General features: G+C 47.6%; 1 protein-coding gene across 3 annotated transcripts in view; it reads right to left on the bottom strand.

Moving 5' to 3' along the window:
* Positions 1 to 27,109, bottom strand: part of WDR48 (WD repeat domain 48) — a 160,922-nt gene that overhangs the window by 27,126 nt on the left and 106,687 nt on the right. For all 3 annotated transcript variants that reach the window (XM_033931717.1, XM_033931718.1, XM_033931719.1), the window contains exon 15: positions 13,595 to 13,700. In XM_033931717.1, coding sequence (XP_033787608.1) covers positions 13,595 to 13,700 — 106 coding nt within the window. The remainder of the gene's footprint in view (positions 1 to 13,594; positions 13,701 to 27,109) is intronic.

Raw genomic sequence — 27,109 nt, 5'->3', positions numbered from 1 at the left:
AGCAAGCTAACTGAAATCTGACAGGGTGGATCTTCAAGACTCGTATGTCTTTCTACTAGAATGAAGATTATCGCTTTCTAGTGCAAAAGACCTTCTAGTGGGAGCCTTCTAGTGCAAAAGGCATATGAGTCTTGAACCATGATACGCAGCTCCTGATTGGTAAGGCCTGACTTTAGTACAGGAAGAGGCGGTCGGAGCATACAGCGAGTGATTTCCTTCACTCGCCGGCGCTCCGGCTGCTCTCTTCTGCCTCTCCCGCTGCCCTCTCCAGTCTGCCCCATGAAAAACCATATTCGTGGTTTTTCAAGATTTGCGGGGGTTCCTGGAATGGAACCCCTACAAATATCAGGGGAGTACTGCAGTGCCATGCCATGAGAGTTGGCAGCACCCTGATCTCTGATATCTTAGTTTCAGCACAGCCTTCTGCCATGTTGAAGCAAATTCCTAAGTATTCTAGGGATTGTGTGGGCTCCAAATGACTGTTCCAAAAACTGATGATTCAACCTAGGTCCTGCAGCAGTTGGACAACTTGTGCTCCTGCTGTCTCTCTCGTGCTTGGTTGGAGCTCTAATCAGCCACTCGTCTAAACACAGATGCACCTCGATTTTTACCTTTGCAGGAGCACTATAACAATGATGACTATCACCTTGGGAATACAGGAATATGCAAGTAAGACTCTGCCAAATCTAGAGAGGCCAGAAATTCCCCCCCCCCCCCAGTGCCACCAAAGTTATGACCAAATGCACAGTCTCCATCTGGAATCAGGGCACCTTCAGCACTGCATTGACTGACTTCAGATCCAAGACTGGTCTCTAGTTGTCCTTATTGGGCATGATGAAATATATGGAGTAGCTGCCTAAGCCCAATACTTTAGCTGGTACAGGTTCTATGGCCTGCAAATCCCGAAGCCATTTCACTGTTGCTCGGACCTTGACTACTTTCTCTGGCCAAGCGGCCAGAGTCTATAAATAAGTCCAGTAGAGGGCAAAATGATTCAAGCTTGTATCCCTCTCGAATGATGTCCACCCAGTGGTCTGAGCATATCCTTAACCAAGCTTCCCAATAAGCCGACTACCTCCTTTCAATTTGAGGGGGTTTGGATTCTGACCTGGCATCACTGGGACTTCTTGGAAGATGCTGTGGGGTGCGCACTAGAGGTCTGACCTCTCCTGGAGCCTCCAAATCTCTGCTGAGATCCTTAAAACTATCTATGAGCAGAGGACAAAATAAGAATTGCCATACTGGGACAAACTGAAGGTCCATCAAGCCCAATATACTGTTTCCAACAGTGGCTGACCCAGGTCCCTGGCAACCTGCAAAGCACAGTTACTTAACTTAACATAACATAACATTGTGCTTCTTAACTGCATAACTATAAGTTCAACACGGTTTACAAAAGATTATAAACTAAAGACAATTTAAGAATGACAGAAAGAAATTATTTAACTAGCAGCAAAGACAAATAGATAACCTAGCAGCAGTAACCTAGCAGTTACCTGGGATAAAGCACCTAGCTAGGACCCTGCTGAGGATTGAGGAAATTGTTGAGAACCCCGAAAGAAACTATGACCTACCCCCAACCAGGGGCCTGCAATCTGCTATCTGGCAACAACTTTGGGTGATGATCTGCCACACTGGCCATAATCTTGTCCAGTCCTTTTCCAAACAGCATTTGGCCCTTAAATGGTCATCTACTTAAAGTGGCCTTGGAAGTTGAAGCTCTCACCCACTGTCTGATCCAGTATTCTATGGGCAGAGACCGAATAAGCAGAAACCTTGCTCATAATATCATATAGAGCATCTACTACATAATCCACTCTTGAAATGAAGAACTGGGAGCATATGTTGCTCTCCTGCCAATGGGGCTTGACGCTATCTGGTATGGAAGGCACTTGCAACCAAAGAAGCCGCAGTCACCACCTTTAGACACAATGCCAGGGCTTCAAATCACCTTTTGAGGACTAAATCCTCTCAGTGGTAGTGTGCGCCCTTTAAAATGACTCCGCTTTCACTAGGCAGCTAAGTACATTTAGTCACTGACATTTAGTCACTTCACATCCAGATGCTGACAGAGCATTGGGAGACTCCTGAAGTCCCTTTGCAGGTTGCCAAGACTTTGACAAAATTGTATCCTATGGCTTCAGATTTACAGCAACTGTTTGTCCCACAAGTGGATTGCGCTATCAATGAATCCACTTGTGGGACAAACAGTTGCTGTAAATCTGAAGCCATAGGATACAATTTTGTCAAAGTCTTGGCAACCTGCAAAGGGACTTCAGGAGTCTCCCAATGCTCTGTCAGCATCTGGATGTGAAGGACAAAATGTGGTCTGAGTCCCAGAGTTGCTCATAACTGAAAGCTGACAACTTTTGGAAGAAACTTTGGATGTGTACGCAGAACCACCTTGTCATGATGAAAAACTGTGAAGGATGAATCTGCTACTAATGCTTGTAACTCACTGAGCCTCCTGGCAGAGGTGAGAGCAATAAGGAAGACCACTTTCCAGATAAGAAACTTGAGATGAGCTGTTGCCAATGGTTCAAATGGAGACTTCATCAAACTGGAAAGGACTACATTAAGGTCCTAGATGACAGGTGGAGGCTTGAGAGGTGGTTTCACATTGAAAAAGCCTTTCATAAACCTGGAGACCAAAGGATGAACAGTCAGAGGTTTTCCCTCGATTGGCATGTGAAAAGCTGTAATAGCACTGAGATGGACTCTGATAGATGTAGACTTGAGACCAGAGTCAGACAGACGAAGAAGATAATCCAACACCAATTCTACTGCCAAGGAAGTTGGATCATGACGATGAAGAAGACACCAGGAAGAAAACCTAGTTCACTTTTGTTGGTAACATTGCTGAGTGGCTGGTTTCCTGGATGCATCTAGAATGTGACAGACAGGCTGAGAAAGATGTAAGTGAGATGAATTCAGCCCGAAAGAAACCAAGCTGTCAGGTGTAGTGACTGCAGGTTGGGATGTAGAAGTGATTCCTGATTCTGAGTGAGCAGAGTAGGAAATACTGGAACAGGTATGGGCTCCCTGGAGCTGAGTTGAAGTAGTAGGGAGAACCAATGTTGCCTGGGCACTGTGGAGCAATGAGAATCATGGTGGCTGTTTCATCCTTGAACTTGAATAGAGTTCTCAACATGAGAGGAAGTGGAGGGAATGCATATAGAAACAGGCCCGTCCAATCCAGAAGAAAAGCATCTGCTGCCAGATGGTGAGGAGAGTAAAGTCTGGAGCAAAACTGGAGCACATGGTGATTGGGAGGAGCCGCAATCAAGTCCACTTGAGGAGTGCCCCATTGAGCAAAGATGGACTGGAGAGTTGCAGAGTTGAGAGTCCATTCATGAGGCTGAAAAATTCTGCTGAGATTGTCCGCTAGGGAATTTTTCTCCCCTTGAATGTAAACAGCCTTCAAGAATAGATTGCAATCTGTCGCCCAAGTCCAGATTTTCTGGGCCTCCTGACACAACAGGAGAGGACCTGTGCCTCCTTGCTTGTTGATGTAGTACATTGCTACTTGATTGTCCGTGCAAAGGAAGAGGACTTGAAGGCAGAGAAGATGATGAAAAGCCTTGAGGGCAATTGCTCTGAGTTCTAGGAAATTAATATGAAATTTCCGCTCCCTGGCGGTCCAAAGACCGTCCATATGAGCCCCCCAGGCATAAGGGGATGCATCCGTCGTGATGACCTTGTGATGAGGGAGCAAATGAAAAAGGAGACCTCTGGATAGTTTGGAAGAGTCATCCACCATTGAAGTGACTGCAGAAGAGATGTTACAGATATATGTTGTGATAGACGATCCATTGCTTGAGACCACTGAGAAGCAAGGGTCCACTAAGGAATGCGAAGATGTAGCCTTGCCAGAAGTGTGACATGGACAGTGGACGCTATGTGGCCCAGAAGAACCATCATGTGTCTGGCAGAGATAGATTGAAGGGGAAGCAGTTGCTGACAGAGATGTATGAGAGCCTGAAGGCGATCTGGAGGAAGAAACACTCTCATGAGAGTGGTGTCTAGGCTTGCCCCAATGAACTGCAGACGTTGAGTCAGAATGAAGTGTGATTTGGGGAAGTTGACTTTGAATCCTACAATCTGAAGAAAAGAAATGGTCTGAGATGTTGCTTGAACCACTTCCTGAGACGAAAGAGCCTTAATCAACCAGTCGTCCAGGTAAGGAAAGACTTAAAGGCTGTGTGATCGGAGAGATGCGGCCACTACAATCAGGCACTTCGTGAAGACTCTGGGAGAAGATGCCAGGCCGAAGGGAAGTACCTTGTATTGGTAATGACAGCGATTGATTTGAAAACGGAGAAAGTTTCTGGAAGCAGGATGAATTGGGATATGTGTGTAGGCTTCCTTGAGATCCAGGAAGCATAGCCAGTCATTCTGATTGAGGAGAGGATAAAACAGGGCGAGGGATAGCATCCTGAATTTCTCCTTGACTAGAAATTTATTGAGAGCTCTTAAGATCCAGGATGGGTCTCAGTCCTCCGATCTTCTTGGGAACTAAGAAGTAACGGGAGTAAAATCCCTGATTCTGCTGAATGAGGGGAACTTCCTCGATAGCATTCAGCAGGATAAGGGATTGAACCTCCTGCAGAAGAAGGGAGGACTGTACAGGGTTCAAAGCAGATTCTCTTGGCAGATGGTCTGGTGGTAGGGTTTGAAAATTGAGAGAGTAATCCTGATGAATGATGTTGAGGACCCAGAGGTCTGATGTTATCAGCTCTCAATGACTGATGAAGAACCGAAGACGACCTCCATAGGGCTGAGGTAAAGTCTGTAAAATGGGAAGATTGACTATGCTCTGGAGAAACACGTCAAAAAGCCTGGGTAAATTTTGGAGGTGGAGCCTGTTGTTTTTGCTGTTGTTGACGTGGTTACTGCTGTTGCTGTTTCTGCCTCCTAGGTTGAGACTGAGGAGGCATAGGCTTTGCAGCAAATCGACGTTGGTAGGAGGATTGCTGCCTGAAAGGGCGAGAAGGTGGAGGGTTTTTTTTGGTCTTCACCAGAGTATCTCACCTGGTCTCATGGGCTGATAACTTTTGCGTAGTCATGTCCAAAGATGCCCCAAAAAGTTCATCCCCCAAACAAGAAGCCAGCCTATTCTATCCTGATGGTTAACATCAAGTTCCAACACCCTAAGCCAGGCAAGGCACCGCATAGCCACAGACATAGCCGCAGCATGTGAGGTTAGCCCAAAGGTGTCATATTTAGAGGGGACCATATATTTACGAAGCTGTAGCAAGTCAGAGATGTAATGCTGAAAAGCACAGTTTCTTACCGTAACAGGTGTTATCCAGGGACAGCAGGCAGATATTCTTAACACATGGGTGACGTCACCGACGGAGCCCTCGGTACGGACCTTTTTAACTAGAAGTTTCTAGTTGGCCGCACCGCGCGTGCGCGAGTGCCTTCACGCCCGACGGAGGAGTGCGTGGTCCCCAGTTAGGATAAGCCAGCTAAGAAGCCAACCCGGGGAGGTGGGTGGGACGTAAGAATATCTGCCTGCTGTCCCTGGATAACACCTGTTACGGTAAGTAACTGTGCTTTATCCCAGGACAAGCAGGCAGCATATTCTTAACACATGGGTGACCTCCAAGCTAACAAAGAGGGAGGGGGGATGGTTGGCCATTATGAAAATAAATTTTGTAACACAGATTGGCTGAAGTGTCCATCCCGTCTGGAGAACGCATCCAGACAGTAGTGAGTAGTGAACGTGTGAACTGAGGACCAAGTGGCTGCCTTGCAGATTTCCTCGATGGGCGTGGAACGGAGGAAAGCTACGGAAGCAGCCATAGCTCGGACTCTGTGGGCCGTGACAGCTCCTTCTAGTGAGAGACCGGCCCGAGCATAGCAGAATGCAATACAGGCAGCAAGCCAATTTGAAAGTGTCCGTTTGGAGACAGGACGACCCAAACGGTTGGGATCGAAAGACAAAAATAGCTGAGGGGATGTTCGGTGAGCTCTGGTACGATCAAGGTAGTAAGCAAGTGCACGCTTACAATCCAGCGTGTGCAACGCCTGTTCCCCAGGATGCGAGTGAGGTTTAGGGAAGAAGACGGGCAACACAATGGACTGGTTGAGGTGAAAAGCCGAGACCACCTTGGGAAGGAATTTAGGGTGGGTACGCAGAACAACCTTGTCATGGTGAAAAACAGTGAACGGTGGGTCAGCAACCAGTGCATGCAGTTCGCTAACTCTCCTGGCAGAGGTGATGGCAATTAGGAAAAGCACCTTCCAGGTAAGAAGCCTGAGCGAAGTTGTGGCAAGAGGCTCAAACGGAGGTTTCATGAGTGCTGATAGAACCACATTCAGGTCCCAGACGACAGGAGGAGGCTTGAGAGGCGGTTTGATATTGAAGAGACCTCTCATAAATCTGGAAACCAGAGGATGAGCCGTGAGGGGTTTTCCGAGAATAGGCTCATGAAACGCAGTGATGGCACTGAGGTGGACTCTGATGGAGGTAGACTTGAGGCCAGCATTGGACAGCGAGAGCAGATAATCCAATACAAGTTCCACCGCTAGAGAGGTGGGTTCATGATGATGCCGGAGACACCACGAGGAGAATCTGGTCCACTTCTGATGGTAACATTGGAGAGTGGCCGGTTTCCTGGAGGCGTCCAAAATGAGGCGGACAGGTTGAGATAGATTCTCCGGCGAGGTCAGCCCGAGAGAAACCAAGCTGTCAGGTGGAGTGAAGACAGATTGGGATGCAGTAGAGACTGATGCTGCTGTGTAAGTAGAGTAGGAAACACAGGAAGAGGAATGGGCTCCCTGGAGCTGAGTTGGAGCAGGAGGGAGAACCAGTGTTGACGAGGCCACCGAGGGGCAATGAGAATCATGGTGGCTTTGTCCTTGCGGAGCTTGGACAAGGTCCGCAACATCAGAGGAAGTGGAGGGAAGGCATACAGGAATCGATCCCTCCAATCGAGAAGGAATGCATCCGGTGCCAGACGGTGAGGAGAGAAGAGTCTGGAGCAGAAGAGGGGCAGCTGATGATTGTGAGGTGCTGCAAAGAGGTCCACCTGCGGAGTGCCCCATCGAGCAAAGATGGAGAGTAGAGTCGGAGGGTCCAACGTCCACTCGTGAGGTTGAAGGATGCGGCTGAGATTGTCGGCCAGGGAGTTCTGTTCGCCCTGGATATAGACCGCCCTGAGGAAGAGATTGCGGTCCGTGGCCCAGGTCCAGATGCGTAGAGCCTCCAAACAAAGGGGGCGAGATCCGGTGCCGCCTTGCTTGTTTATGTAGTACATGGCGACTTGATTGTCTGTGCACAGGAGGAGAACCTGAGGACAGAGAAGATGTTGGAAAGCCTTGAGGGCGTAGAACATGGCTCTGAGTTCCAGGAAATTGATGTGATGTCGACGCTCCTGTGGGGTCCAAAGGCCCTGGGTGCGTAGATCTCCTAGGTGAGCTCCCCACGCATAGGGGGACGCATCCGTGGTGATGATCATAGAGTGAGGGGGCAGATGAAAGAGCAGACCCCTGGAAAGATTTGAGGAGTTCAACCACCATTGGAGAGATTGCTGAAGAGATGATGTCACAGAGATGGGATGAGAAAGAAGATCCGTAGTCTGTGACCATTGGTTGGCGAGAGTCCATTGAGGCGTGCGGAGGTGGAGACGTGCCAGAGGAAGGACATGTACTGTCGAGGCCATGTGTCCCAGGAGGACCATCATTTGTCGAGCAGGAATGGAGGAGTGTTGGAGCACGTGACGACAGAGGTGGAGCAGAGTGCACTGACGATCGGAGGGGAGAAAAGCCCTCATTAGAGTGGTGTCCAGAACAGCTCCGATGAATTGAAGTCGCTGGGTGGGAAGTAAGTGCGACTTGGGGTAGTTGATCTCGAACCCCAGGAGGTGGAGGAGAGAGATGGTGTGATGAGTAGCCTGTAGCACAAGTTGAGATGAAGGTGCTTTCACCAACCAATCGTCCAAATAGGGGAACACCTGGAGGTTGTGAGACCTGAGGAAGGCTGCTACCACTATAAGGCACTTGGTGAAGACCCTGGGTGAGGAAGCGAGGCCGAACGGTAGCACCTTGTACTGATAGTGGTGGTGCAGCACCTGGAACCGCAGGTAGCGGCGAGAATTCTGATTGATGGAGATGTGAGTGTAGGCCTCTTTGAGGTCCAGGGAACACAGCCAGTCGTGTTGAGAAAGAAGAGGGTAGAGCGTGGCAAGGGAGAGCATTCTGAACTTCTCCTTGACCAGACACTTGTTGAGGTCCCTGAGATCGAGAATGGGACGGAGGTCTCCCGTCTTTTTGGGTACCAGGAAGTAGCGGGAGTAGAATCCCTGACCCCTTTGATCTGGAGGTACTTCTTCGATGGCATTGAGAAGGAGGAGGGATTGAACCTCCCTCAGGAGGAGGGGGGTTTGAGATGAGTGTGAAGCAGACTCTACGGGAGGGTTGTCTGGTGGAAGAGTCTGGAAGTTGAGAGAGTAGCCGTGGCGGATGATGTTGAGGACCCATTGGTCGGATGTGATGACCTCCCAACGGCTGGAGAATACGGTGAGACGACCTCCGATTGGTTGTGGAAGAGGTAGCGAGGGTGGATGACTGGCTATGCCCTGGAGAGAAGAGTCAAAAGGGCTGGGATTGCTTAGCAGGCTGAAGAGGCTTGGAGGGTTGAGTGGCCTGAGAACGAGCCTGGGCATGGTGCTGCTGTTGACGTGGCCGCCGAGGTTGTTGAGGAGGCTGATTGAGTGGCCTGGCTGAGAACCTGCGCTGATAAGATGACTGAGGTCGATAAGGTCGGGCAGGCGGAGCCTTCTTCTTTGGTTTGATCAGGGTGTCCCACCTTGTTTCATGGGCGGAGAGTTTCTGGGTGGTGGAATCCAGTGACTCTCCAAAAAGCTCATCCCCGAGACAGGGGGCGTTGGCTAGACGATCCTGGTGGTTGATGTCCAGGTCAGAGACTCTCAGCCAGGCCAAGCGGCGCATGGCTACGGCCATGGCAGAGGCACGGGAGGTGAGCTCGAATGAGTCGTATATCGAGCGGACCATAAACTTACGCAACTGAAGGAGGCCAGAGATGTGTTGCTGAAAAAGTGGAACCTTTCGTTCCGGGAGGTATTTTTGGAGGGCGGACAGCTGTTGAACCAAATGTTTCATGTAAAATGAAAAATGGAATGAATAATTGTTCGCCCTATTGGCCAGCATGGCATTCTGGTAGAGCCTCTTGCCAAACTTGTCCATGGTCTTACCCTCTCTGCCAGGAGGGGTAGAGGCATAGACACTGGAGCCCTGAGTCTTTTTCAAGGTGGATTCAACAAGAAGGGACTCATGGGGCAATTGAGACTTGTCGAACCCTGGGATAGGGATGACACGATAGAGGTTGTCCAGTTTACGGGGGGCCCCCGGTACCGTAAGGGGATTCTCCCAGTTTTTGTAAAAAGTCTCCCGTAGGATGTCATGCACGGGAAGCTTGAGGAATTCCTTAGGAGGTTGTTCGAAATCTAAAGCCTCCAGGAAGGCTTGAGACTTCTTTGAGTCAGATTCCAAAGGAAGGGACAGGGCTGCAGACATCTCCCTCAGAAATTTAGAAAATGAGGACTGCTCCGGTTTGGATGTGGCATCGGGTGCCGACGGGTCCTCATCAGATGAGGAGGGATCCTCCTCGGTACCGAGAGGAGAGTCCTCCCATAAGTCAGGGTCCCGGACCTCTGGTGCATGTCGAGACACCGGAGTGGACGGTGCGGTATGGTGAGTCTTGGATAAAGATTTTCCAGAGCGCACCGAAACGGTACCAGGAGAGGAAGACCGGCGTCGATCCCGGTCCCGGGAAGAATGACGCACTGCCTGGTGCCGAGGAGGATCCGATGTGGTATGGGCGTGAACCACTGGATGGGTATGAAGCTGCTCAGCCGAAAGAATCGGCATGGAGGTGTTGATAGGTACCGAAGGGGTGGATACCGGGGGTTCGGTACGGGGCTCGGGCCGGTCTGGTACCGGAAGGAGCGGTGCCAGGATAGTGGGCAACAGGTGCTCGAGTTGTTGCTGTAACTGTTCCTGGAGTTGAACTTTTAAGATGGCCGAGATACGGTCATCTAGGGGTGGCATCGGAACCGCTTTCTTTTTCTTCGGTTCCTTAGATGCCGCTCCACGCCCCGGCGATGAGGAGGCCGATGACGAGGCACTCACCGAGATCGGGGCGGAGCGCTTGCGGGCCCGGTGCGATGCCGGCAAGGTCGGCGTCGCCACCGTAGTTGGAGGGCGCTCGAGGGAAGAGGAAGGCTTCTTAGCCGGCTTACCTGGCGCCAGAGACGCCGATGCGGGGTCGGGCGGTGTCGAAGTAGACGGTGCCGATTTCTGTGGTACCGCTATCGATGTCGAGGAGTCCATCGCCGACCCGGTGCCGAAGAGAAGAGTTTGTTGAATTCTTCGGTTTTTAAGGGTTCTCTTTTGAAGAGTGGCACAGCGGGTGCAGGAGTCCGCCCGATGCTCCGGACCCAAACACTGCAAACACCAATTGTGTGGGTCAGTGAGGGAGATCGGGCGTGCACACCGCTGGCACTTTTTAAAACCGACCTGCGGGGGCATGAAGGGGAAAACAGCCTCCGCAAAATCGAACCCCGAGGCCTGTATAATGGCAACAGGCCCCGCCGGGGCAAAAACGAAAAAAGGGGAAAAAAAGCAAAGTTTTATTTTTTTTTTTTTTTATAAATCAAAGGAAAAAGAAACCCGAAGGCAAAGGAAGAAAAAATATGGAAAAAAGCGCGAGCGGGAAGGCAAAAAAGTGGTTTCAACGGCCGTTGAAAAAACACACGCGTCTTCTTCGCTCCGCAGAAACGAAGAAACTGGGGACCACGCACTCCTCCGTCGGGCGGGAAGGCACTCGCGCACGCGCGGTGCGGCCAACTAGAAACTTCTAGTTAAAAAGGTCCGTACCGAGGGCTCCGTCGGTGACGTCACCCATGTGTTAAGAATATGCTGCCTGCTTGTCCTGGGATAATGCAGGTAATTTACGTCAGGCAAATACTTCTGAAAGGCGGCAATTTGGTTGATTAAGTGCTTTAAGTAAAAAGAAAAATGAAAGGCATAGTTGCCAGACTGGTTGATGAGCATGGCATTCTGAAATAGATGTTTGCCAAAGTGGTCCATTGCCTTACCTTCTCTGCCAGGAGGTACTGAGGCATATACACTAGCTCCTGCAGATTTCTTCAGGGTTGACTCCACCAGGAGGGATTCATGGGGAAGCTGAGATTTGTCAAACCATGGTATAGGAACCACCCTGTATAGTAAATCGAGTTTGCGAGGAGCCACAGGGACGGTAAGAGGAGTTTCCAAGTTTTTGTAAAAAGTCTCCCTTAGAATATAATGTAGGGGAAGTTTGAGAAACTCCTTGGGCCGCTGGTCATAATCCAAAGCATCCAAAAAAGCCTTAGATTTTTTGGAATCAGCCTCTAAAGGAATGGAAAGAATATCAGACATTGCACATAATGACTTATCAAACTTGATATGAGGCTCCTGAGAAGATGGTAATTGAGACTCCTCTTCTGAAGAACCCTCTTCATCAGATAAAAGAGGTTCTTGATCAGAATCACCCAAAAGGTCAGAATCTCAGGTAACTGGAAGCTGGTGCTGAGTAGTTGGTGTGGAAGGCTCGAAATGCTTCATTCTTTTCAGAGCCTTACCAGATCTGACCGACACCGTTCCTTAATTAGGTGAGGCGGTACCAATGGAGACACTCGAAGGGTCAGCGCCGATGTCGAGGGCTCAGACCTGAATGGCACTGGAGGAGCCGGCGTCGACATAACAGGGAGCAGAAGTTGTAACTGTTTCCTTAATTCCTCCAGCAGCAAGTCTCTAATTTGCTGTTTAAGGGAATGCACCGATACCACTGGCCTTTTCACTGGTACCTTCGGTGCCACTCTATGCTCTGGCGATGAGGCGGCTAACGTCGAGGCACTCACCGAAATCGGAGCAGAGCGCTCTTTGGGTCTCCTTGAGGTCGGCAGGACTTGGCTCACTGCTGAAGTGACCTGAGGACCCAAAGAGATGGGGGAAGGCTTCTTAGCCGGCTTACCCACTGCATGCGACACTGAAGTTGACTCTGCTGATGTCAAGAGTTCTGGTGCCGATTTAGATGGTGCCGCTGACGCCGAGATTTATGTCGAATCTCCCTCCATGCTGAAAAGCAGTTTCTACTGGATGAGGTGGTTCTTAAGGGTTTGTTTTTGCAGAGACGAACAACGGGAACAAGTCTCTGGACAGTGCTCAGGCCCCAAACACTGGAGGCACCAGCGATGTGGATCAGTGAGGGAAATGGGCCGAGCACAGCGTCCACACTTTTTAAAACCCGTCTGAAGCCAGGACATTGATGGCAACACGGCCTCAGCTAAGTCCAACCCGGAGGCCAAAGTGGATGAACAGGCACCGCCGGGTCGAACCTGTGATAGGGAAAAAACAAAAATGATTAAAAAAAAAAAAACTTTTAAAAAAATTAAAACAGGAAAAGAAAAACTGACTGAAAAGTCAGAAAACCGCGAGTGGGAAGGCAGTGATATGAAAAATTTTCAACAGCTGTTGAAAATGCAACTTCTTAGCTCCACGGAAACTAAGAAACAGAGGGACCGCGCGCCCTACGTTGGGCGGGAAGGCACTCGCGCATGCGCAATTTGGGCTATCGCAAACCTTCTAAACACTTACGTGGCGATGCACTTTTGAAGTGGTCCGTACCGGGGCTCCATCGGTGACGTCACCCATTCATGAGAATATGCTGCCTGCTTGTCCTGGGATAATAGATTGTACTCACAGTTCTATTGCATAACTTTTGGTATCATGCCTGCTTTAGCTGAAAACAGCAGTTGGGAGATGGAGAAGACTTCTGCCTCAGATAAGCATGAAATTTCACTCCAACTGCTTGTTTCTTTTGTCTGCCAGTCAGACCCTGAACGAACCTGAGATCCCGAGACACAGCTCCTCGTGTGTCTTTGGGGGATGGGGGAGGGAGCACAAACTCCAAGTAAAAACAAGGAGTGAGATTTGCTCCCACAGGAACGTTTCCTGAGCCACCAAAATGTTAGGGTAGGCTGGCCAGTCAGGTTCCCTGTAAAAAGGGTGCCCTCCCGGCTACAGACTTCTGAGCAGAGAGTCTATGTTTTCTTGCTGCAGAGCTCTCCAGTAGCACTGGGGACCTCTGGAGCCCTGCAACACTCACTGCAAACCTGAAAATAAAAAAAAAATCAAATCAGAGCAGATCAGAAAAACATCTTCCAACTCATTTATAGAAAGAAAAAACCCAAGGTGCTGAGGCACAGCCCAGAGATGCAAGAGACGGAGCTGAGAGTAAAAGAGAGGATGCCTTCTACCAACACGTGAGTAAAGGAGAATAACCCACTGGTTCAAGTCTCAAGTGCCTTTTGCATTGTAAATGGAGATTTCTCTTGACCAGAGAAGACTGATGGACAAAAGGGTAAAACACATCAGCTAAAATAAAGATTAATGAACGAGTAGTTCTCAAAAGCTGCTGTCTGAACATTCAATACAGGTGGAGAACTCAAGGATCACTATCTCACAGCCCCATTTTGACTTTCTAGAAAATTGCCTTCTAAATAACCTTGCTGCATTTTGGTACCTGAACAAAGTGCGTCCCCCAGCTTCACCAAAGATAACTGGTGTATGAGGTGGAACTTGAAAATAGCCATTTCCTTTCTGTACTCGATTCTCTTGCTCGCCATTCACTGTACAGAAACAAAACACAACCTTAAAATAAGAAAATTTAGAACTAAAATATGCTTTCTTATAAATATGGGCCTGATATTCAACTGGTGGTACTGAATTTTTGGGTATAGAGGACTAGCTAAAACAACCAATTAAGCAATATTCGGCAATTAACTGGTCATGAAGAATAGTGTAAAGAGGCATAACCAACAGAAGAAAGATGTTGTTAGTGCCCCTGTACAAGTCGTTGGTGAGGCCCCACTTGGAGTACTGTGTTCAGTTTTGAAGGCCATATCAGGCTAAAGATGTAAAAAGACTTGAAGTAGTCCAGAGAAAGTTGACAAAAATGATATGGGACTTGCACAAAAAGATATATGAGAAGAGACTGGAGTACCTGATTAGAGAATGACATGGGGAAAAACTTTGTCCCTGTTTCTGCCCCGTCCCTGTGAGCTCGTCCCTGCGAGCTCGGTCCCCGTCCTGTCCCTGCAAACCATCTGATCCCATCCACAGAAGCCTTGAATAGTTTTATACTGAACTTATTTTATAAAAGTATAAAAAGAAACAATATTCTGTATAATTGTCATTTTATAAATCAAAGTTCTGGCTGCCGAACTAGAGAAAGAGATCTTCAGTTGGCAGGGTACTACTTTATCCTAAAGCAAAAAAAAAAAAAGAAATAGAAATTTTTTTTTCTACCTTTATTGTCTTGTTTCTGCTTTCCTCATCTTCTTGTCATTCTATTCCTTCCATCCATTATCTGCCTTCTCTCTGCCTCTTCCATAGGGCATCTGCTCTGTTACTATGCCGCTCCCTTCCATCTCTCCCTCCACCCCTCCCCCTCCCAATTGGTCTGGCACCCATCTTCTTCCCTCCGCTCCCCTCATAGTCTGGCATCTCTGTCTTCTTCTCTTCCATATTTCCTTCCCTCCGATCTGATATCTGTCTCTTCAATCCAGCATGTGCCTTTTTTTTCTTTATCCCCTCCTTCCATCCAGTTCCCTTCAGCATCTGTTCCACTCTCTCCTACCCACTTTCCTTCAGCATCTTCTCCCCTCTCTCTCCTACCCACTTTCCTTCAGCGTCTTCTCCCCACTTCCACATTTTCCTTCCTCCCACCCCCCCTCCACTTCCCTTCAGCACCATTCACATGGTCTAGCGGCCTCCTTCCTCTGGCTCATCGTGGTCTGAGCATCTTCCTTCCTCCTTCCCTTCCCCTCGCTGGTGATTTTTATTTTTCTCTCAACAAGCAGCCGGAGCCTTTTCTGAAGTCATATGCGGCTGCCAGAAACTTCTCTTCTGACGCAACTTCCTCTTTCTGGTTGCATCAGAGGAGAAGTTTCAGGCAGCCACATGCAACTTCAGAAAATGCTCCGGCTGCTTGTTGAGAGAAAAATAAAAAAATCGCCAGCGAAGGTAAGGGGAAGGAAGGAGGGAGGGAAGATGCCTGGACCGCGGCGATTGGTAGGAAGGAGGGAGGGGGCTGTTGGACTGCGTGATCGGAGATAAGTATTTTGCGCGCGTTACCTCAATTAACTGTGGGGATAAGGCCATTCACCGCTCCACGGGGCGGTGAATGGCCTTGACCCCATACCCGCGGCGACCAGGTTTTTTTCATTCCCGTTTTGGCAGGTTACCTGCGGTTAACCGCGGGTAACTGTCACCATGTCATTCTCTATACCTGATTTCAGCTGGACATAGAAGTACAGTATAAGTCATGCTAATCTGTGCATACAAGCTTTATTCTAGAATATCTCTGTCTGTTGTTTCTAGTTGAAATTATATCACAAAGTATTATATCACAAAGTACATTGCTAATGTATAGATAATCATGATTCTGCTTCCTACAAGTAGTCTTGCAACATGGAATGCATAACCCACTTGTCCAGGAATAGAATGAGGTTGTACAAGGAAGACATTAATAATCCCATCAAACGTAAAAAAAAAACCCCAAACAAACCAAAAACCTACTCATACTTTAAACATCTTAAATCTTTATTTTTATTTTACAGGAGACTAAACTTTCCATCTCTGAATCTCAAAAATTAAGGAGGGATTGGGTCCAGGCATGTTATTATGCTGCAACATCTTTCAAAAAATGTAGTGTTGCTATATTAGCCAAATCCTTAAAATACACTCTTCTATCTCATTGTGCAGATATCAAAGGTAGATGGGTTATAATTACCGTATTTTTCGCTCCTTAAGACACACCCTAGATTTATAGGAGGAAAACCCAAAATTCTGAACTAAATTGTGCCTCTGAATCCAGCCCCCTAGAAAAATATACTGCAGCAGACAGATTTTGATCACTAAATTGAAATCCTACCTTAGTTGTCTGGTGATTTTTGGTTGCACTAGATAGTTCTTTCTTTCCTTTCTTACTTCCTCAGGCCCAACAATTGTCTCTTTCTATTCCCTCCCTCCTTCCTTCCCGAGTTCTTGCTCCCTCCCCCTCACTGCCTTCCAGCCTTTGTCCTTCCTTCCTCCCACATCGAAACCTGCATGCCTTCCTCCCTGCCACGCCGATTCCTCCTCCCTGGTCCGCCAACAGACACTGCCACCACTGCAGAATGACCCCTCCGAGCTCCATCACCCCTCCCTCCCCTGGAACCAGACTTTTGAGCAGGCACCATAAGGAGCACCAAAAAACCCTGGTAAACCCCAACCCTCCAACACCCCACTACCCCAAATAACCAGAGGCTCACCTCCCAGGCCATACACCAGTGCCACTAGCACACCTGCACCAAGCTACACCCCCCTCCCTGAACACACACACACACCCCTGAACTTGCCAAAGGAACGATCCTCAAGGCCCCATCCCAGGAACTGCAGCACTTTCCACCTCTCAGGAGCCCGAAGTTCCCTCCACAGATCAAAAGCAGGCTCCTCTGACCAAAATGAGGCTCCTGCACTCCTGGACAGCAACACACTCAAAACAAGGCTCCTGCACTTCTGGACCACAGAGCATACCCAATGCCGCTGATTCCTGCTGCCGACAGTCCTGCTGCTGATACCTGACGACTTAGGAAGTCTGCCTGAACATTCTTCACTCCAGCTATGTGGGATGCTGATATTTCTTGAAGGTGCAACTCCGCTCAGACCATGAGCAGAGCCACCTCCTGTGCTACCGAAGTGCTCCTGGTGCCCCCCTGATGATTGACACAGGCCACTGCCGTGGCATTGTCCGACAGAATCCTGACTGACTCAGGTGGAAAAAGCCTTACAGCGACCTAGCAAACACAATGTGTGGAGGGCCATGTACCGTATTTGCCGGCGTATAAGACGACTGGGCGTATAAGACGACCCCCCAACTTTTACAGTTAAAATATAGAGTTTGTTATATACTCACCGTATAAGACTACCCCTTCTTCCACACACCTTCTCTACCACCCCGGGTGCAGCACAGCCGGCCAGGTCCCCTTACTTTTGTGGCACTTCCCCGACCGACCGACAACAGCCCCGGTCCGACAAACCTCCCTGCCCTTAACCGCGAATCTAAATTACCTTCTTACAGCTGCTGTAAGAAGGTAATTTAGATTCGCGGCTACAGGGCAGGGAGGATTGTCGGACCCGGGCTGTTATCGGTCGGTCGGGGAAGTGCCACAAAAGTAAGGGAACCTGGCCGGCTGTGCTGCAACCGGGGCGGGGCGGGCCGCCCCTCTCCCTTGGTAGCCACTCGAACCGCGAGGCTACTCTCCTTCTCCTTATCTGCCCTGCCTGCAGCACAGAGCCGAACGGAAGTCTTCCCGACGTCAGCGCTGACGTCGGAGGGAGGGAGGGCTTTGTTTAAGCTTTGTTTAAGCCCTCCCTCCCCTCCGACGTCAGCGCTGACGTCGGGAAGACTTCCGATCGGCTCTGTGCTGCAAGCAGAGAAGGTAGGGAGAAGAAGAGCCGCGTACATCCAGAAGACTGAGTACATCCAGCCCCGCAGGAGCCCCGCAACCCTCGGAGGCGTCCCCATGGGATCCCCGTGACCCTAGGGGGCGTCCCCACGGGATCCCCGCGACCCTAGGGGCGTCCCCGTGCAGCTCTCTAATGTAAAGTAAGGGCATGTAAACAGTACCCGGCGTATAAGACGACCCCCGACTTTGGGGAGGATTTTAAGGTACTGAAAAGTCGTCTTATACGCCGGCAAATACGGTATATTAATGCTTACAGTTTAGGCAATAAAATTCTAGAGCTGGAAACTGAAATAAGGGATGCCAACCTAGACGTGGTGGCAATAACTGAAACATGGTTTACGGACTCACATGGGTGGGATATGACTATACCGGGGTACAATCTACTTCGTCGTGACAGAGAGGGAGGTTAGGTGGTGGGGTAGCACTATACATCAAAAAAGACATCAAAACCACCAGGATCACAGATGTCAAATACACCGGGGAGTCCCTCTGGGTTAACCTGGCAAGAGGTGGCAATAAATGCCTGTATCTTGGTGTGGTATACAGACCCCCAAGACAAATGGAAGACATGGACACGGAATTAATTGAGGACATAGAGAATATCACTCTACGGGGCGACACTGTACTGCTTGGGGACTTCAACATGCCTGATGCAGACTGGAACACATTTTCAGCAACCACCAGTAGCAGCAAGAGGCTTTTGGCCTCCATAAATGGTGCACAACTAAAACAGATGGTAACGGAGCCCACTAGGGCCCAGGCGATTCTTGACCTGGTACTCACCAACGGGGAAAGCGTCTCAGAGGTCTTGGTAGGAGATACGCTAGCCTCCAGCGACCATAACATGGTATGGTTCAACCTTAGGAAAGGATTCCCTAAATCAATCACAAAAACAAAGGTACTTAACTTCCGGGGCACCGACTTCACACGCATGGGAGATTTCGTCCATCAGACGCTGCAGGACCAAGCAGAGACCGGTAATGTGGAAGCTATGTGGTCGTACCTGAAATCATCCATACACGAAGCTACTAATCGCTACATAAAATCGGTAGACAAACGGCAAAGAAACAATAAACCCCAATGGTTCACTGAGGAGATCTCGCACCTCATTAAGGAGAAGAAAACAGCATTTCTTTCCTACAAACGTACGCAGAGAAGGGAAACCAAAGTAGAATATAAGACCAGGTCTGCAGCGGTCAAAACAGCAGTTAGGGAGGCCAAACTTCGAGTGGAAGAAACTTTGGCAAAAAACATTAAAAAAGGGGACAAATCTTTCTTCAGGTATATTAGTGATAGGAAAAGGAACACAGATGGCATAGTACGCCTTAGAAGACCGGACGGAAACTACGCAGTGGCGGATTCTGAAAAAGCCGAAATACTAAATGAATATTTCTGCTCAGTCTTCACCTGTGAGGCACCGGGACACGGACCACAGTTGAAGGCAAAACAAATTGCAGAAGACCCGTTTCAGAATTTTGAGTTTACACCTGAAGACGTCTACAGCGAGCTGACAAGGCTCAAGGAGAACAAGGCCATGGGACCGGACAATTTACACCCAAGAGTGCTTAGAGAATTGAGAGATGTACTGGCGGAACCGTTGACCGTGCTCTTCAATCTCTCACTAAGCACGGGGAAAGTTCCGTTGGACTGGAAAACAGCCAACGTCATTCCTCTGCATAAAAAGGGTTGCAAGGCTGAGGCTGTGAACTATAGACCGGTGAGTCTCACTTCAATAGCATGTAAACTCATGGAAACACTAATTAAGCATAAATTAGATACGGTCTTGAATGAGGGGAATCTCCGGGACCCCAGTCAACATGGATTCACCAAGGGTAGGTCCTGCCAGTCCAATCTTATCAGCTTCTTTGACTGGGTAACAAGAAGGCTGGACTCGGGAGAGTCCTTAGACGTCGTATACCTTGACTTCAGCAAGGCTTTTGACAGCGTCCCACACCGCAGACTGCTGAACAAGATGGAATCGATGGGGTTAGGAGCAACACTAACTGCATGGGTTAAAGATTGGCTAAGTGGCAGACTTCAGAGGGTGATGGTTAACGGTACCCTCTCCAAAACGTCGGAAGTGAGCCGCAGGGCTCAGTCCTGGGTCCACTCCTCTTCAACATATTCATTAGGGATTTGACTCAAGGGCTTCAAGGTAAGGTAACCTTATTCGCTGATGATGCCAAACTATGCAATATCATAAACGGCTACAATCTGCAGAATACTATGGAACAGGACCTTCGTACTTTAGAAAGTTGGTCCTCTGTCTGGCAGCTGGGCTTCAACGCCAAGAAATGTAAGGTCATGCATCTCGGAAATGGAAATCCATGCAGAACTTACACCTTGAATGGAGAAACTTTGACCAAGACTACAGCAGAACGAGATTTGGGAGTGCTCATCAGTGTAGACATGAAGACTGCTACTCAAGTGGAGAAGGCTTCATCTAAGGCACGGCAGATGATGGGTTGTATCAAGAGAAGTTTCGTCAACAGGAAGCCTGAGGTCATGATGCCATTATACAGAGCCATGGTGAGACCTCATCTAGAATACTGTGTGCAATTTTGGAGGCCACATTACCGTAAAGATGTGCTCAGAATTGAGTCGGTTCAGCGGATGACCACCAGTATGGTCTCGGGGCTAAAGGGTCTCTCGTACGAAGAGAGACTGAACAAATTGCAGCTCTATACTCTCGAGGAGCGTAGGGAGAGGGGAGACATGATTGAGACATTTAAGTACATCACGGGACGGGTCGAGGTGGAAGATGATATCTTTCTTCTCAAAGGACCCTCGAACACAAAAGGACATCCGCTCAAACTCAGGGGAGGGAAGTTTCGTGGAGACGTCAGGAAGTACTTCTTCACGGAACGAGTGATAGAGCATTGGAACAAGCTTCCAGTACAGGTGATCGAGGCCCGCAGTATCCCAGACTTCAAGAATAAATGGGATACCTATGTGGGATCACTGCGAGAGTCATACCAATGAATAGGGTTGCTAGGATATAGACTTAATAGAGCAGGTCAGTAGAGTTAAGAGGGCCAGTAGACTTAAAAGGAGGTCAATGGTATGGGCAGACTTGATGGGTTGTAGCCCTTATCTGCCGTCATCTTTCTATGTTTCTATGACTTGCCCATCAGAAAGGACTGGAAGGCTAACAGCGTTAGACGGATGGCTCTGGTCTCCAAGACACTGATCGACCAAGAAGCCTCCTCCGTGGACCAGGTGCCCTGAGCTGAGTGACCTAGACACTGAGCTCCCCAACCGAGAAGACTGGCATCCGTGAGCAGCACCGTCCACTATGGCTGATCCAGACTCGCCCCTTGTACAAGATGGGGGATCTGAAGCTACCAATGAAGACTGCCCCGAACTAAGCCCAGAAGCGGAACAAGGTGATCCAGACTGTGCCTCTGAGGCGACTACCTATAAAGAAGAGCATACGGAAGAGGACGCATGTGGGTCCGCAACCACCTCACTACATCGAGGGTGGCCGCCATCGACCCCAAGACTTGGAGGAAATCCTGCACCCGAGGACACCAGGACGCCATAAGCAGGCGAATCTGAGATTGCAATTTGATTATCCGGGCCTCCGGAAAGAAGACCTTCCCCAAGGAGGTGTTGAACAGCACTCCTAGATACTCCAGGTGCTGAGAGGGAGACATCTGGTTCTTGGCAAGGTTGACTACCCATTCCAGCAATTGCAGAAATGCAACCATCCAAGCCGTGAACTGGGTGCTCTCCTGGAATGACTTCACTCTAATCAACCAGTCGTCCAGGTAGGGTTGAACTAGAATGCCCTCTTTGCGCAACGTCGTCGCGATGACCACCATCACCTTGGTGAACGTCCGTGGAGCCATGGCCAGACCAAAGGGAAGTGCACAGAACTGATAATGTTGCGCCAAGATCACAAAGCGCAGGAAGAGATGATGAGAGGCCCGAATAGGAATTTGCAAATAGGCCTTGGTCAGATTTAGAGAGGTCAGAAACTCCCCTGGCTGAATCGCCAGAATCACAGACTGCAGAGTTTCCATGTGGAAGGAAGGCACGTGAAGAGCCCTGTTGACCCCCTTCAAATCCAGGATGGGCACCACAAAGTAAATAGAGTACCAACATGTGCCCCACTCCTGTGGGGGGAACTGGAACCACTGCGTGGAGATCTAACAATCTTTGATGGGTCTGGCGAAAGGCCTGCTGCTTCCACACCACCTGCGAGGAAGAAGCGAGAAAATGATCTGGCAAGGAATGGGCAAACTCCAGAGCATAACCATCCCGAATCACCTCCAGAACCCACGGATCGGACGTGATGTCTGTCCACACTGGATAAAAATCCCTCAGCCGGGCACCCACCGGCAAGGAGTCATTGGGCAGGATGGGTGGCAGGTGACCCACTGGGGGCGCTACCCACACCCCGGCAGGCCCCACGAAAGGACTGTATGCACTGAAAGAACCTGCCTCTAGATAGCCCAGGAGACTGAAAGAGGCAGTCCCTTGACCAGGGCAGAAATGGCGGAAATCATGCCCAGATGAGCAGCGCCACCTCTAGCCATGCAGGCCTAGGCCTATCCTAAGGCAAGCGAGGCACTTTAGAATCAGATGAGAATCTGAACCAACCTGTCCAGGTCCTCATCAAACAAGAAAGATCCTTTAAAAGGAAATTTTGTCAACTTAGCTTTGGACGCTGAATCCACTAACCAAGAGCGAAGCCACAAGGTACAGCGAGCTGCCACTGCAAACGCCAACGACTTGGCAGAAACTCGCAATAGGTCATACATGGCATTTGAAAGATAAAGAAGCACCCAATTCAATCTTTGCCATCTTGCGCTTGAGCAATTCTCAATCCTCAGTTTTACAGTCAAGGACATGCTCGGCCCCAGCGAAAACACGCCCGAGCCACCAGCCCACCACACATCGTCGCTTGGACTGCCAGAGCTGTCACATCAAAACTCTGTTTAAGTAGGGACTCCAACTTATGCTTCTCCGGGTCCTTCAAGGCCGCACCACCCTCCACAGGCACGGAATGCAGCTTAGAGATGGCCGAGACCACCGCATCCACTACAGGGAACTTCAAAGTGTCCCTATCCCCCTAAGGGATGGGATAAAGGCGGGCCATGGAGCATGCAAAACAAAAGGGAAATTCCGGCACCTGCCATTGTACGAGCATGATATCCCGAATATCCTGATACATAGGAAAAGAGCGGGAATCAGAACGGATCCCCTTAAGCAAGGGGTCAACCATACACGGGGGCTCCGACACGGTGTCCTCAAAGTGCAAAACTGAGGAGACCTGAAGAATTAGCTCATGAAGCTCTTCCCGCTGAAAAATGTGCATCACAGATGCATCTTCACCAACAGGGGGGTGCTCGAACCCCTCGCTGGTGGAATCCGACCCCCCAAGAAGATCCTGGAAATCTTCCCAAAAGTCCAGGTCCTCATCAATTGCATCTTGCTCCTCTGGGCAAAAATCCTCATCCCAAGAGACCCTTGGTCGTTTGGATGAGAAAGGAATAGGAGGGAGGGGCGGGGGCAAAACCGCCACTGTATGGGGCACACCAGGGAAGATATTGAGGGCAAACATACCCTCCCCTCCGGAGAGCACATAGAATCTCCAGCTGTCAGCACATTTCCAGCACGTCATCCCTTTCTACCACCAACTTCACTGGCTGCCATTCGAGTCGAGTCCTTTTTAAATTCGCATGCTTCTGCTACAAGGCTGTAAATGGTTCTTCACCAAGCTACATCAACCCCCACTTCAACCTCTATCGCACCAACAAGAAATCCCGTCGTATTCAGCTGTTCGCCTTCCCTTCACTCAAACTTTGTCACCTCAAAAGATTCCTGGACAAAACCTTCGCCTTCCAAGCAGCTAAGCTGAACCCATGGCTAGCCCAAATGATACTCGAGGCCCCCACTTACCTCGGCTTTAGAAAACTACTTAAAACCTACCTTTTCAGCAAACAAGACCCGAATTGTCCCCTCCCCCCGACAATAACTCCCCGCCTCCCCACTTCGCCTCCCTCATGAGGCCTTCCTTTTTTCCCTGCTATCCACATCCTCTCTCTAGTTTGTTTAAAGCTGTAATTTCTGATAAATAATTGTAAATCTGCCGTCTAGGCAGATCCTAATCTAATTGATGTAAACCGCCTAGAACTCGCTGGGTATGGCGGTATATAAGAATAAAATTATTATTATTATTATTATAAGCTTCACATAGTGCCAACATAAATTCAGGGGGAAAAACCCCCACCGCTCTAGCCGGCCGCGAGTACCTCGTGTCTGGAGCACAAAGAGCATTTTTCCCCCTTAAACGCCTAGCTGCAATAAAAGTGCCGGTTAGATGAGAAAAACCAATACAAATGGCAGTTTTAAAGGGAATTGAACCTTTTAGACCGGCACACCTCAGGATTTCTTTTTTTTTTTTCCACTTACTCAGAATAGACTCCACGGCTCTCAAAGCTGGAGGTATGACCAACAAGGGGGCCAGGCTGCCAGCTGAGGCACCTCACAAAAATGTGGGGAGGTGAAGGAAGGTGGGGAGAGGGACCTAGCACGAGACCCGCTGAGTTTAACACCACTGAGGTTGGACGGATTCCCAAACTGAACCTGTCCAAGCTCTATCCGGCACAAAAGGGGAACCCAGGAGTCCAAAACAAAATTCCAACAGTACTAAGAGGGGAGCAGAATTAGTCTTACTTCCTGCTTTAATGGAGACTGAGGAAGAATAGATTGCAAGAGGGCGAGCTATCCTGATATACAAGTTTGTTCTCAGTCTCCACCTGCTGGTAGAAGTGAGGTATATAACCCATTCATAAGGACTATACCAGTCCACCAGGCGATACAGAATGCAACCATTTCTAATACAGGCTATATATAGATCCACCACACAATCCCAGTCCAATTTACTTTCTGCATTATAGTGTTTCCTTTAAATGGCTCCTGTTTACCTTTAAAAGATAAGAAAAGGCAAAAACATTTCTATACTATTTTATTTTATTTAATAAAAATCTTTATTCATTTTCAAATCAAACAACAAGTGCCCAAAAATATATCATACAAATAATTCCAATATAGCACTATAATATCTAACAAATAAAATCTAATAGTGTAAACCCCCCCAAAAAAAACCCCCACCCTTCATCACATTTTCAACTAAAATAGAGTATACTATATGTATTTAACATATGATAAGAAATCTTATTAAATTACACTCCAAATCCACCCTCCCCCCATTGAGTGTGCTAAACAGAGCTAGAAAGAAAAGAAAAGGAAAAGAAAAGAATTGATGTCTATTCATCACAATATTTTGCCAATGGCCCCCATATCTTTACAAATTATTACATGCCCCTTTTTGTACCGCTATTGCTCTTTCCATCTTAAAAATATGGCATAACGAATTCCACCAGAATGTGTAATTAAGATTCTTGTAATTTTTCCAATTGTTGGTAATATGTTGAATGGCAACTCCAGTCATGACTAATAAAAGTTTATTATTATATGACGATATTTGACTCTTCTTCCTCATAGCCATTCCAAATAAAACAGTATCATAGGAAAGCGCAACATGGTTTTCCAATAAAGAGTTTACTTGAGACCAGATTGAATTCCAAAATAACTTAATATAGGGACAATAATAAAGTAGATGATCTAATGTCCCTGATTCTAGATTACAGTGCCAGCATTTATTGGACTTAGAGCTATCTAATTTTTTGTAAACGAACAGGGGTCCAAACGCTCTATGCAACAAACAGAACCAAGTTTGCCTCATAGATGCTGACACTGTAGATCTCATCCTCCAAGACCAAATTCGTGGCCATTGAGATGCAGAAATCTGATGCTTAATCTCAATGCTCCAAATGTCTCTAAGACCACATTTTGGTTTTTTATTCAAGTATCCAGATAATAATTTGATGTCCTAGGAAGTCTGCTTGGAAGCATCGGAACTCCAGACTATATTGATTGTTAAGAGTCTTCCATTCAGGGAACCCCACCTGAATAGCCTGCTTTAACTGCAACCATTTGAAACTTTGTGAGTTATTAAGACCAAATCTATGTTGCAATTGTGAAAATTCAAGCAGTTTACCATCTGAAATAACGTCATTCAGAGTTCGAATGCCTGCTATAATCCAGTTCTTCCAGAGGACTTGGTATCTGCCAATTTTAATCTTGGAGTTTATCCATAAGGATTAGTTGATTTATTAATTGGAATAGGTGTTAAGTTACTAGTATATCTCAACGTTTTCCAAGTATCTATTAAAATTTTGTTCTCCTCATATCTCCTAGGCATGTTAATACTTGGTACATGAACTAAATTCAAAGGAAACAAGAGGCGCCATTCCAAATTCAACCAGTCTGGTGCATTATCTATGAGTTCTGGGAGGATCCAATACATACCCTGACGTAAAATATAGGCTTGACGGTACCTATAAAAATCTGGAAAATTTACCCTGCCCTCCTCAGTTGGCTTTTGCAAGGACACTAAAGCAATTCTAGGCATTTTACCAAGCCAAAGAAATTTCGTAAGAATACCATTAAGCTTTTTTATAAAAGGACCCTTGAAAAAAAATTGGTTATCATACTCATTTGATAACAAACCACAGGCAAAATCATCATTTTAATAGTTTGAACTCTCCCCCACCAAGAAAGATGTAAAGGATTCCATTGCTCACATAACTCTAACTCTCTTCAATACAAATTTTTCATTTTCTTTCACTGTGTCGTCAATTGTATTTTTAATTTGAATAACTAAATATTTAAATCCATCCTCTTTCCATATGAATGGAAAAGAATCAAACATTCCTTTCAAACAATAGACATTTAAAGATAAAATCTCAGATTTATTCCAATTAATTTTATAACCTGAAAATTTACCAAATGTATCAATCAATTCCAAAAAACACAGAATGGTAGTCTCTGGATTTCTCAAATAAAGCAGAATATCATCTGCATATGCTGAGACCTTATATTCCATATCAGAATAAGGAATACCCTGTATCCCCTTTGCTTGCTGAATAGCTAACAATAAGGGTTCTAATACAATATCAAATAGCAACGGAGATAAAGGACAACCTTGTCTAACTCCCCTTCGCAACTGAAAACGCTCAGATAACGTATTATTAATATTTAATCTTGTAACAGGGAAGCTATACAAATTTTTCATTTTCTTTCACTGTGTCGTCAATTGTATTTTTAATTTGAATAACTAAATATTTAAATCCATCCTCTTTCCATATGAATGGAAAAGAATCAAACATTCCTTTCAAACAATAGACATTTAAAGATAAAATCTCAGATTTATTCCAATTAATTTTATAACCTGAAAATTTACCAAATGTATCAATCAATTCCAAAAAAACACAGAATGGTAGTCTCTGGATTTCTCAAATAAAGCAGAATATCATCTGCATATGCTGAGACCTTATATTCCATATCAGAATAAGGAATACCCTGTATCCCCTTTGCTTGCTGAATAGCTAACAATAAGGGTTCTAATACAATATCAAATAGCAACGGAGATAAAGGACAACCTTGTCTAACTC

Source organism: Geotrypetes seraphini, chromosome 2 (assembly GCF_902459505.1).
Source record: "Geotrypetes seraphini chromosome 2, aGeoSer1.1, whole genome shotgun sequence".
In the NCBI taxonomy this organism is placed as follows: domain Eukaryota; kingdom Metazoa; phylum Chordata; class Amphibia; order Gymnophiona; family Dermophiidae; genus Geotrypetes; species Geotrypetes seraphini.
This window is presented reverse-complemented; position numbering and strand designations above follow the sequence as displayed.